This window comes from Pseudoliparis swirei, chromosome 17 (assembly GCF_029220125.1).
Source record: "Pseudoliparis swirei isolate HS2019 ecotype Mariana Trench chromosome 17, NWPU_hadal_v1, whole genome shotgun sequence".
Classification (NCBI taxonomy): Eukaryota; Metazoa; Chordata; class Actinopteri; order Perciformes; family Liparidae; genus Pseudoliparis; species Pseudoliparis swirei.
Genome location: NC_079404.1, coordinates 12886685 through 12900024, shown reverse-complemented (window position 1 = coordinate 12900024; position 13340 = coordinate 12886685). Strand labels below are relative to the sequence as shown.

General features: G+C 40.3%; 2 protein-coding genes across 4 annotated transcripts; one reads left to right on the top strand and one right to left on the bottom strand.

Moving 5' to 3' along the window:
• Positions 1 to 3207: 3207 nt before the first annotated feature.
• cutc (cutC copper transporter homolog (E. coli)) lies at positions 3208 to 7947 on the bottom strand. 2 transcript variants are annotated; one of them, XM_056435017.1, is made up of 9 exons: positions 7821 to 7947; positions 7634 to 7712; positions 7370 to 7429; positions 7059 to 7268; positions 5469 to 5504; positions 5171 to 5304; positions 4998 to 5025; positions 3891 to 3996; positions 3208 to 3790 (listed from the first exon to the last, which is right to left on the bottom strand). In XM_056435017.1, the coding sequence occupies exons 2-9, from the start codon at positions 7701 to 7703 to the stop codon at positions 3679 to 3681; spliced, it is 756 nt and encodes a 251-aa protein (XP_056290992.1). In that variant the 5' UTR covers positions 7704 to 7712; positions 7821 to 7947; the 3' UTR covers positions 3208 to 3678. The 2 variants fall into 2 exon arrangements, with proteins under 2 accessions (XP_056290992.1, XP_056290993.1); XM_056435018.1 differs by having other exon boundaries at positions 7634 to 7711; positions 7866 to 7888.
• Positions 7948 to 8291: 344 nt separating this feature from the next.
• LOC130206832 (cytochrome c oxidase assembly protein COX15 homolog) lies at positions 8292 to 11533 on the top strand. 2 transcript variants are annotated; one of them, XM_056435015.1, is made up of 9 exons: positions 8292 to 8450; positions 8687 to 8874; positions 8975 to 9097; positions 9293 to 9479; positions 9659 to 9826; positions 9978 to 10059; positions 10177 to 10331; positions 10480 to 10593; positions 10680 to 11533. In XM_056435015.1, the coding sequence occupies exons 1-9, from the start codon at positions 8376 to 8378 to the stop codon at positions 10809 to 10811; spliced, it is 1224 nt and encodes a 407-aa protein (XP_056290990.1). In that variant the 5' UTR covers positions 8292 to 8375; the 3' UTR covers positions 10812 to 11533. The 2 variants fall into 2 exon arrangements, with proteins under 2 accessions (XP_056290990.1, XP_056290991.1); XM_056435016.1 differs by lacking the exon at positions 10680 to 11533 and having other exon boundaries at positions 10177 to 10327; positions 10480 to 10577.
• The last annotated feature ends 1807 nt before the right edge of the window (positions 11534 to 13340 follow it).

Here is a 13340-nt window from a genome sequence, read left to right as displayed (position 1 = left end):
ACATGATCAAAAAACACATGTGTGTGCTACTGTGTAAAAGCACTGTGTTTTCTTCATGTGCCATGTTAATGTCCAGTTATTTGAAACCTTTCCAGAGGTAGTTTAACACAAACCACTGAAACTAAAAGCACTGCTGTTGGTGTGTATGCGTAAGTCTGCGTTGAAAGATGAACACATGACATCAAAATGTATCAACAGTACTGTGTTGTTGTAGTGGAGATCCATGTGTGCGTACCAGGTGATCCATGTGTGCGTGCCAGGTGATCCATGTGTGCATGCCAGGTGATCCATGTGTGCGTGCCATCCAGAGACGATGCAACCACTTCATCATGTTCTCAGCTTTATACGGTCAATTTCTAACAAAGAAATTTAACAAAAATAGAGCTGATAAACAACTTGTTAAAAATTATTATATTATCATAATTAGTAATGTCAAAAAGCCAAACATTGGAATAAAACTTGCCTAAATTGAAATGGAGTGAAATTCAAACTCAGCATTTCCAAGGCAGATTTGTAGTATGGTAATTAATTTACATTGCTTAACATACCACTTCAATTAGCACCAACAAATGTGTCTAGCCTTTCAAGGACTATGGAAATCTATAAATCAGAATACCTGGTCTGTGTGGGGGTTAATAATTACATGTTTGATAACATCCATATGGCTCAATCATTGCTGAGATATGAAGTGGGTGTCCCTCAGGGTTCGATTTTGGGACCATTATTATTCAGCCTGTATATAAATGACCTCCCCAGTGTCTGTAAGGGATGTAGTATCCAAATGTACGCTGATGACACAGTGATCTATGTCCATGCAAAAAGCAAAGTTCAGGCTGCACTTCAACGAACTGATACCATGGTCCATGTCTCTGAATGGCTCTCAGATTCCTGTCTACAACTAAATGTCAAAAAGACAGTCTGCATGTTTTTCACAAAGACGGCATGTAACTCACCTGAGCCAGATATCTGTCTCTGGTGAGCGGCTCCAGATAGTGCCTGAATATAAATACCTAGGTATCTACCTCGACTCAAACCTTTCTTTTAAGAAGCAGGTAAAAAACGTGGCAAAGGTTGTCAGATTTCATTTAATCAATTTCAAATAACTTAAACATAGATACTGCAAAACTAATTGACTCGTTTTTAAAGTTTTTAATGATATGGCTCCTCCCCCACTTGGTGAATTTATTAAACAAAAAACACAGAGTAGCAGACAAACTAGATCTGTGGAGAGAGGCGACTGCGTCATCCCATTTAGGAGGAGTTCTTTTAGTCAGTCTGCCTTTTCAGTGAAAGCAGGACAGCTCTGGAATGCCCTGCCTCTGAATATACGCACGAGCAGAACTTTTTACTCTTTTAAACACGGCCTGAAGAACTGGCTTTTTACCAGTCAGATGTGTGAGCATGAACTGTGACTCCCTCCTCAGTGATTGCGTAAATAATTAGTTTTTATGTCTGTTTTTTATTTTGTATTTTATGTTTTAATGATTTTATGAAGAGGCCAGTATTTTATCGTAACCTGTATGTTTACTGCTTTTCTATTATGTTACCGTGTTAACCTCTTACTCCTTTAGTGAAGGCTGTAACATCTGGCAACAGGGACCAAAGCTGAAATTTAGCCTTAGCTAACGTTAACACATTTACCCGTGGGTTGATTAATGTGTACGGTCCCTGTACAAATAAATAAATGAAATGAAATGAAATTGCCAGAATAGCCATGTGACAACCCACGTGTATTTAAAGAAACTACTATGGTGCTATGCATGAGCTTCTATACTAATTAGCACTTAGTGTCAACAAACTATCAGCTAGGGCTCAATGCTTGTGCACTTTATTAACAGGGACTTCCACTAAAGCTGTGAGAAGCTACGTGGAGGGGGAAGGCAAAGGCCAGACACAGATTCAGAGGAGGCAAGCCGGTTGGAGTAGAAACATGCAGGTTGTATTTTACTAAGTGGTAAAAATAACTATTATACAACTGATATCAATTTGAAACCAGAGATGTGTAAAAACACTTTAAAACTGTTGTGAATATTTGCTTGTTTCCTGAGTCTCCTATGAATTGAGTATCTGTGGACTGTTGAACTAACAACATGAAACCAGGATAATGCAACCTTGGGCTCTGTGTTGTTTTTCTTTGAAATTAAACTCAAATATTAAACTTTAAACTCAACAATATATGCTTGTTTTTGCTCTCGGACCACACGCCAACAGGGGAATTATACCGACATTTATTCTAATGTGGATATATTAGATGTCTCTTAAATACATTGAGAAGAGAGCCGACACATTTAACTATTTTTTAGATATATATATACGTATATATATAATGTATTCATCCCAAGGGGAAACTGTGGTTGTAGCAGCAGCAAACAAGGTTACAGAGTAAACAAAAAATATTAACTAAATTAATTAGAGAGCATTCAACACGAACCCACAACTACAATGCTGTCATGTGTTTGTCGTAAAGACTTGAAAGAAAGAAGACGTAATAAAATATGACTGTATGCTTGCATAACACACCAGCTTTTTTCTTCTTCCTCAAAGCAATATGTTAAATGAAGTAACTGGATAACTTTGCTCCAATATACCATGAACAGGTGTTTATCAGTCCAAGTTCCAATATTTTCTTTGTCATTCATGACTCAGCAAACGTGGTTCTTGAAACAACCCCGGCGCATGTGTGTGTGTGTGTGTGTGTGTGGGGGGGTTCAGAGGCTCTTCAGAGTGTCTTGTGCTTTACTGGATACACGTGACTGGGCTGCATAGTTTACAGCACATAGTTGTAAAGCTACAAGAGTAGATACTGTTGAAAATGATATATTTTTGTTTTTGTCTTTTACAATTAATAATTATGCAAAAATATTGACATTTGTGACATAATTGTAAGAAATAATAATTGTATTCAAATGAGATCTAAATGATGGTATTAAACGGTTCATTATGACATGGCATCATATCATGCCTTCACCATGTCAGTGCTCCATTTATTGTCTAATTGATCTGCCCCATTGTTGAATGACATCACAGGTTCAGCCTGCTAGATATTAGTGAACATGAAGGTACCTCTTAATACTCATGAACAATAACTAAAACTAGTCCAAATGAAGCATGATTCTATATTATTATGGCACATTTCTATAACAGATTTTACTAAATAAGAGACTGGTTTTAATTGCAGGAGACATTTGACAACAAACATAATCGAACTGAATTGTTCAATCAAATGGGACTTTAATTAAGTTCTGAGCAAACTCACAATGTTTTTGTCCGAGTAAAAAAATCAAGTACAGAAGTTCACAATTTTGCATTATATTCAACTGAATCGGGAGAGCTGTGTATAAAAATAGATCAGCTGGAAACATACTATTCTGAAAACAGCAGCAGAACTATTTTATTAAACTTTACGAGGCAACATGCATATGTACAATAATTTATGTAAATTATTCATCACTCTGCGATACTTTGAATGCATATCCCAGAAGGCTGCGGGGCTTTCCCTGAGCTCTAACTTTACAAACCGTTTGATTCGGGAGTTTATTTTTGTAAAGGTGAAACATTTCTAACATGTCTACTTATTCTGGGCTTTAGTGAAAATAAACATTGACATATTCATATAATTACAAATGATGACTTTTGCAGTATCCGTTTTGTTATCCGTCATGATTGTCCACAACACATTCACAAGGTATTTCTGGCGATTGTATTGAGAGTGCGGACCTTGCTCACATCTGCCACCTTCAGACCGTACTCTGGTGCTGAGAAAGCAGCTCCCATCGTCACGCAGGAGTTCCTGCACATGGAAACATTACACAGACAGCAACAAAAAACTTTAAGTTGTATTCCTTATAGTTGAAAGAAATCTTATAATGGATGGGAAAAATCATTCATACCTGAACTTCATGGCAGAATCTCTACCGGAGCGAGCTGAGCAGTGAAACTCTTGAGCCCCTGTGCCCTCTAAAATTCTCTGCAGGTTCCTCTCAGTGATACCTCCTCCTGTTTTAAAAAACATTTGAAAAATGTTGGAAAAATAACTATTTCAACAGGACTGTGACCGTAAAAATCATAGGATGTTGGACTTTTATCATCGAAAAGGTCTTGCTTCAGGAAGTCCAAATATTGATCAGTAAACTTGTTTTAAACCGTGGGTTTGAGCACGTCTCAACAGGAGGGATGGAGTCTATGATAAATGGAGTATTTACAGCATACAGCTTCACAAACTACAAACAAGAGAATACCATGTACTCGGGATCTTCCTGGTCCACGCCTGACTTTGGCGATGCCATCGTGACCCTGTTTGAACAAAATGCTAACCACCGGACTGTAAAGCAATGATGGCTCATGAAGAAAATGGTGAGGCGTGACACAATGATGGAAGCAGTATTACCTGCAGCTGACAAAGACAGTGCACAGCATGGGCTCGACACATTCACATGATTGTGTCATGTGTGTCAAATTGGGATATGTACATTTTAACTGTTTTTAATCTTGCTTTATGCTTTCCGTATCATGGTTTACTCAACAGTTATTTTTATTTCGTAGTTATACTTTGTATAAACAGGAGGGAAATGTTGAAAAAATTACTTTCAACAGGACAGTGTCTTTTATGATCTAAAGGTCTTGCAGGGAGGGGGGCATCAGGAAGTCCAAATATTGATCAGAATTCTTCTTCAATCACTGTTAGAAGTTGATCACATTTACTTCTAAGAGAGGAGAACTCATCTGCTTATCTGGAGCCTCATGACAAAAGACAATGGAGGCCTGTTTCTGGAGAAGATAAGAAACTGCTCTGGGCCGGTTGGGACTCCACCCCCTCCTGTGACTGTCTGTCACACTGTATAAATGACAGAGGCTCAGAGATGGAGCAGCAACTTGGAAATATGACTTGTGCGTAGTTTCAACTCTGCTCCTTCTTGCAAGAATAAATTGCCTGTATGATGATTTTAACAAAAAACAAAACACATATACATTGAATTATAAAAAGCAAAAGTACTAGCCTGGCATTATGGCAATTCTCCCTTTAGCCTATGGAGTGCAAGGAAAGGTAGAGAATGGTGCATAGGAATGGTAGAAAGAGACACACAAGCTCATCACCTACACAGACAAATAGCCTTGGCATTTACATATACTTCAATGCAAACATGCTAGTGTACATATCATTTATACATACCTGATCAATGAGCCGTTTAATGACAGGGAGTCCCTCCAAAGCAGAGTTGTCACAGCCACTTGTTAAAAGACGCTGGAACCCTAGTGATACCAGAGACTCCAGGGCAACTGCTGGGTCATGAACCATGTCGAAAGCTGCAGGAAGATCAATATCAGTTTACAAATATGGATCATAAGCCTTTGGAGGCACTGATGAATCACTCTAAAGGGCTTTGTGATAGCGTTTATCGTGTAGATGCCGTCAGCTGCATGGACTTTCAAAAGCTTTAAATCTACATTTGATTTGAAAGAGGTGTTACCTCGGTGGAAGGTGACAGGCAAAGGTTGAGCAGCAGCTGGAAAGCAAAAAGATGACAATCAGAAAAAAACATGAAATGATACAAAACATGAAACATCACGTGTCAGATGCAGGATAAACACATTCTTATATTTTACCTCTTTTTATAAGCCTACACACCTCTAACCATGGCCAGTTGTTTGTTCAGTGCTATATACTCCATAAGACTGAAACATTTACTGGACTTCATACTGTGTTTTGTGATCAACTGCCAACACAATAATCGTAAATATGGATTATTGCTACCATACTTTTTTTTTTGGCCTTGCATAAATACAAAAAAGAATAATACATAAAAAATACTACATTGTACAGGACTGTCTCAGAAAATTAGAATATTGTGATGAAGTTCTTTATTTTCTGTAATGCAATTAAAAAAACAAAAATGTCATGCATTCTGGATTCATTACAAATCAACTGAAATATTGCAAGCCTTTTATTCTTTTAATATTGCTGATTATGGCTTACAGCTTAAGAAAACTCAAATATCCTATCTCTAAATATTAGAATATCATGAAAAAGTATACTAGTAGGGTATTAAACAAATCACTTGAATTGTCTAACTCGAAACACCTGCAAGGGTTTCCTGAGCCTTGACAAACACTCAGCTGTTATAAATCTTTTTTTACTTGGTCTGAGGAAATATTAAAATTTTATGAGATAGGATTTTAGAGTTTTCTTAAGCTGTAAGCCATAATCAGCAATATTAAAAGAATAAAAGGCTTGCAATATTTCAGTTGATTTGTAATGAATCCAGAATGCATGACATTTTTGTTTTTTTAATTGCATTACAGAAAATAAAGAACTTTATCACAATATTCTAATTTTCTGAGACAGTCCTGTATGTGATGTTTAGAAAAAAAACAGAGATCCATGTGTAACTTTCTATTGAAGGTTGATGTAGGCAGATTTATAAAAAGGTAAAATGTTACAGCAATGCAGGAATAGCACAAACTAATAACATTAATGCCTAGATTCAATTTCAGTGGCTCAGTGTGCCGACTTTCCTAAATATACTGTAGATGCCAACAACTTGAACAGCTAAACGGAAAACAGCCTTATTAATATTATTAATCACACCTGCCTGTCCCACTGGGACATGCCAACATGGCAACTGGCTATGTTCTTTATATCCTGTATGTGTGTGTATAGTGCCACGTCTAGAATACCCTTAGGGGTACACTATTTGAATTAGATTAAGTCCTTTGTTTTGCTTGTGTGAAGGTAATCATTTGAAATGGCAGTTTAGTGAGGTTTTTGATTTGACACGATCTAAAGAAAGAACACGGCAAAATTAAGAAAATGTCTTTCATTTATAACTGGATCATTGGTGGAACTGAAGAGGCCAAGACACCAGCAACACTTCTAAAAAGAACAACTTTAGTTTCTTAGACTATTGGTCACCTTGAAAGTAGGTGAAGTTGGGCCAGAAACACCTGCTTTGCTTTTTTCATGGAACTGTACATCATGCTTTGTTAAGTGAGCATCTTAGTGTTTTTGTTCAGTGCCTTGTAGGCTCAGAGATGAGATCAGGCGCCCAGGCAGACAATACCTAGAAACTCCATACAGAGCTCAGTGTCCACACGTCCATCCTCTGTCAGGGCTCCCAGCACGAGTCCGTCGGCCCTGTGCTTCTTCATCAGCTCTATGTCCTGCCTCATCACCTCTACTTCCTGGTCAGAGTACAGGAAGTCCCCCCCACGAGGCCGGATCATCACATAGACTGGAATTTTGACATACTGCTTCACTACCTGCAGCAGACCTGCAAAGTAATTCATGAAGGCATGTGTGATGCATATGCTGGTCTGGTCTCAGCGGTTACTCAAGAGTCGAGGGTTGTGTACAGAAATGAATTGAGCTGACCTTGGCTGGGCGTGAGTCCTCCCTCCAGAAGACTAGAACACAGTTCAAGTCTCCCTGCACCTGTAAAGATAAACACACCTTTATGGTCTGTGACCTTTGAGAAATGAAATAACATCGCATGCCAATTAAATACACAGCACAGAGTACAGCCCAGATTAAATGTAAGATTGACTGAAACCTCTCCATCTGTGAATGCATGCATTACCTCCCCAGCAAGTAAAGTGAGAGTAATAAACACCATAGCGTCCACTGCACGTTACCAACCTCCTAGCTCAGCGTTGACAGCAGACTCCACGGAGTCCACACACGCCTCCATTAAAAAGCTCTGTGCCATCCCGACAGCTGCACAGGGAGACAGGCAACACGAAGAGGTGAATCGTGAATGCGTTAGCTACAAATAGGCTAAAACGTACACAATAATTTAGCTGAAAAAATAAACAACAACAACTACCTGTCCAATCCACTTCCTATCGATTCATTAGACCTTGTCACTCACTGGGAAGCGATGTGAAGTCGGTACATGTTGTTTATGGGACTGACTTCAGCTCTTACTGGCGGTTAAACCAAGTCAAACCCTAATTCAGCGTTTCCTGGTTAGTTTAATTTCTAACACAAGATCTGGCGGGTGGGCGGTGCTATGCTAGTCACGCGACTGGGCTGAGCGGGAGGAGGCGGACCGCTCGTGCGGGATACGCCGAGACCCAAAACATGCACCACCCACTTGAAAGTCCCGTCTCTCGGTAAATGGCATTTAGAAAATATTGAGTAGTACATATATATGTTGAGTCTATTGGGTATCGAGTTTTAAATATAACAAATACAAAAACAAGTTAAACATAAAAATATATAGATAAAGATACATTTGTTCGTCGGCTTGTTGTGACGTCAGGAGGTCAGAGTTGAATGAGGAAACATGCTTTTGTAAGCACCACTAACATCCAGCTCTGGCTATTCTTACAGCTTCAACTCGCACTTCACGACATTAGCGAACCGCAAGACATCAAACATGTTACTTTCTTCTCTGCGGACAACAATCTTGTGCAGTTGCAGAAGGGCAGGACATGGATTTCAACACAGCAGCGTGAGTATAAAGCTGCTGATAGTAGCTTACTAGCTGGCGACGCATGAAAAAGGTCATACGAGTAGTATTATGCCGCGGTCCTTCAGGCTGGGAGGCTCGTTGGTTTCACGTTGGTGTTGTTTTCAACGCGTATGCACCGCTCACTTCGGCATTAGTGTTCCGCCAGTGTAGTTAATAAATATGCATTTGTTAGCAAGGTAAACATAACAGTGTCTTTTATTTTATTTGAACATCAGCGGAGTCCGCAGCTGCGACACTGGCTTGTGAAGAGAGGTCAGAGCACCATCGCAGCAGAGGCGGGGGCCTCCTCTGCTGCGGCGGCATCTACGGTCCCAAACGCGGCCACGAATCGCATACTAGGTCGCTGGTTACTCGGCTGCAGCGGACTGGTGGTTGGGGCTATTGTCTTGGGGGGTGTCACGAGGTAATGTGACTTCAAAGTGAAACGTCTGTTTATTTAAGCGTCTTCCTTTTGTATTGGAGAGGTGTTGATGTGTACTTATATGTGCATGTGTTTCAATCAGGCTAACAGAATCCGGGCTTTCTATGGTGGACTGGCATCTGGTGAGAGAGATGAAGCCCCCTCAGTCGCGAGCCGAGTGGGAGGCTGAGTTTTCTAAGTACCAACAGTACCCTGAATTCAAAATGTAAGGCCCCATCTCTGTTTACCTCATCAAGACTGTATTAAAGACACCCTATCACTAATTATGGTTGCTAGTTAAATCTTGACTTGCTAATGCTTGACAAGTACATTTAAGAAGAGTTTCTACACACTGAATACTCACAAGCCTAACATCTTCATTTAATAAGACCAGTTATCTGTTGTCATAATGTTTTCCCAGAATGAACCATGACATGACTCTGCAAGAGTTTAAGTTTATCTTCTACATGGAGTGGGGTCATCGTATGTGGGGAAGGCTGGTTGGACTGGCGTACATCCTCCCTACCGTTTACTTCTGGAGGAAAGGATACTTCACTCGCTCCATGAAGGGAAAAGTGCTTGGGCTTTGTGGATTTGTCTTCTTCCAGGTAAGACCTAATACAGCCGCAGTAATGGGAGAGATGTGTAGGACATTCATCTTTTCTCTTCCTCACTCTTAGTGTCAGTATTGTTTTTACAAATCAGGATTGACTTTGTGTTTGAAGTCAAGTTGTATGCATGTCAAAAACACATGAATGACTATCATTGTGTGTGTGTGTCATTTTAGGGTCTTCTGGGGTGGTACATGGTAAAAAGCGGTCTGGAGGAGAAACCCGAGTCTCATGACGTCCCGCGGGTCAGCCAGTATCGCCTGAGTGCTCACCTCGGTTCGGCCTTGTTGCTTTACTGCGCCAGTCTCTCGACAGGACTCACTCTGCTGCTGCCTGCACACAAGGTACAGACGCAGTCTCATGCCTACAGGCCACCTAGGATCAACTCTGTCTACATCTCAACTAATACATATTTAACCTTCATCTGTGTCAGTAAATGTCACACAGTTTGTCAAGTTTTATTTTGTTTCATTCCTGACGACGCCTCTCTGACAGCTCGCAGAAACCAAACGTCTCATGCAGCTTCGGAGGTTTGCCAAGGGTACTGGTGGACTCGTCTTCCTCACTGCTCTTTCTGGTACTGTTTGTTCTTGTGTGAATGCGACATTATAAAATAACAAACATAAATATCTTAATCCATTTATATTAAGATTGATATAAAAGCAATCTACATTTTACAAACGCTTTTTCGCAGGTGCCTTTGTTGCTGGTTTGGATGCTGGGCTGGTGTACAACTCATTCCCTAAAATGGGAGATCGGTGGATCCCAGATGATCTGCTGGCTTTCTCTCCACCACTCAAGAACTTCTTTGAAAATCCCACGACTGTGCAGTTCGACCACAGAATGTTGGTGTGTTATTATTTCTAAAGAAAAATAATCTACTGGGAAACATTTCAACATAAATTAAACATTGTTTGGACCCTTCACCCATCCCATTCAGTAATTTCAGGGGCAGCAATAGGTTGTTGATCGTCCGCGGTATTTTGTTTTCTTCCAGGCGATCTCTTCTTTGACCGCAATCACAGGCCTGTATCTGTTCTCACGGAGGATGCTGCTACCCAGGAGGGCCAAGATCGCCATCAGCCTCCTCGCGGCAATGGCCTATGGACAGGTAGGCTGTCAGTCAGCCCAGGAACACGTCAACTCAGTCCATGATCCTCTCAGGGTAACTGAACTCCATGTGTTTGTGCTCCTCAGGTTGCCCTCGGTATCAGCACCCTGTTGCTGTACGTCCCTACTCCACTGGCAGCGACTCACCAGTCTGGATCAGTTGCTCTTCTCTCACTGGCCATTTGGGTTCTGGCAGAGCTCCGCAAGATGCCCAAGTAAAGGCCCACTGCGTTGTGGACAAAACAATCCCGACCAGCTACACATCAAGCCTCTAAGAGCCAGCAATGTCATGATGAACAAGTCCTTCTGAGAGAAAACTGAAAAAACCAATGCGTTGAAAATGTAAAAATGTTTTATTTAACATTTGACTATTATGCATAATTACGCTGAAGCATCTCCTGTGGTGCTGCAGTGTAGTCCTCACATGGTAACACTTAAGTATTTCAGCACACTGTTATGAAAGCAGTGTTATGAGTGTTGATAATTACACATACATCAAGGCTGTCAATGGGGAACTGTCTGAAGCATTTATTGATGCATTTTATCATCAGAAGATCACAACTTTATGTGAAGTCTTTTGTTTTACAAGGAATCAAACACGTGCAAAGCAAAATCAAGCACATGTAAAGTTTCTATCCACTTTTAATGAAACATCGACCACAGGATTTCCAGTGAATACGTGTTATGAATTTGGTTTGCAGCCAGCCAAAATTCTGCAGCAATATATTGAATAGTCTTTTTGATCTTGTACAGGATGTTTTGGTTGCTCACCTCTTGCCTTGTGTCTGGTCATACATGGTTAGTTGTGGCTGTTGGGTTCATGTGTAAAATAATGTATATTTAAGTTATGAATCTTTTCTTGGTGACAGGATGATGAATGAAAAGGTGTACTTTGTCTTATTTGTATTAAAGACATGTATGTACTGTCTTTAAAATTCAAATTTCAGTCCAGTTTTGCATAGTAACTGTGAATTTTATTATCTCTGTACAAAATATACACATTTTGAATACATAATGCAACCAGTTGAGGCTAGCTAACTAGACAGTCAGTACAACAGGTCAGTAGGTTTCAAGACACTACATGCGGGAAGAGTCAGGTTTTACTTTTTGTCAGGAATGGAAGTTAAAAACTATTGGAAAGGAACAATCAGTCAAACCACGTGTTCCCCAGAGAACGAAAGTACAAAAAATAAACAACGGAACAAAGAATTGTCAGGGTTGGAAGTGCATATTTTCATCAGGGCTTTAGTGCGGCCTATTCTCTGCTCTGAGGACTGAGAGGTGGGAGAGGAGAGTTGCTGATGAGAACATTATTGCTATTCCATGTCAGTGTCGGCATTAAACAGATACTAGAGCCTATTGGATTACGGCTTGAGTCTCCGTTACTTGCACCATTCTAGTTTTAAAAGAAGCTGTAATGTTGATGTAATTATTTAACAGGGACAGTGGAAATGTACTGTAACAGTTGGCAAGATCGTTTAATTATATCAGCAGTCCCATTCTTCAAATATCTTGTGGGTTTGCAACGTAAAACTACATTTAAATTTAGACAACGTGCACGTAAACCACATTGCCACTTACCAAATGATATCCATTCATCTCTGATTGCCCCCTGTCCTACGTACTACACAGCATCTCCCTCTCTCTCACCCACAGGTGGGCGACATATCTTAACTCAGAGTGGCTGTATATACCTCTTTAATTTAAATCTTCTCTTTGGTGTTACAGAGGGAGAAAGAATACCGCATGAAAGGGGCATAGAAAAACATATTTAAGCACACTTTTCTCACGAACGGTACACACACACACATACTAGCCTACGCCTCTTGAAATTGAATGAGCCTAATTTAATGTGACAAGGGTTTTTGATCATTTTTTAAAAAGTGTTACAACCTGCTACAGCCACATGACATTTCGGATTACAAGAAGTTCACAAATACAATCTGAAATCTAAAAAATGTACATTGATACACTAGTACGACGGTGTTATGCCTGTCCTGTGTTGAAAGAAGTGTGGATGGTCAAAAACAGCTTCTCAACTATTGCTGCAGTCCCCTCGCTAGAAAATGTACAACAGTCAATAGACAACTAGAGCTAGGACTGCAATAGTTCGGAAGGCTCGGAATTATTCTACCAGAATCCCATGAATGGAGGTTGGTGTTGTTCCATCAACCTCTCACATAGGTAAGATGGATGACATCTCCTTGTGTTACACGTGCACACACACACCCACACACACACACCCACACACACACACACATGCACACACGCACACACATAGGGTGAGGCACCTGTGAATGACTAGGAACAGCAAACAGACAAGCAAACTTTGGAGTATCTCTGTAAATACATAATTTGATATTAGTGACATCATCATGCGATATTGTAATCTGTTCCTCGTGGAAAACAACATGATTGAACCTCCATCTGTAAAAACCACAATTGGTCAGCTGTTTCCTCAGGAAGTGTCTTTCTTTCTCTCGTCCACAAGAGGGTGGTAGATTCCTTTATATTTATATTTCCATGGCCAGTGCAAAGCAGTCTTGCGGCTCCTGGGAGGCGTTCCACACGTGCTCAGAGACGGGATCAGATTCACAATCCAAATCTCTGCCATCACAGGGAGCAGTCATCTTAGATGAAGGTTTGAAGGCAACTTCCTCCCCTTGAATGCAGCCATTTAAGCTGTGATAGTTTCTCCATCGGTCGTAGTAATACATTTATATTAAAATAGAACAGGTGGCATGTGAC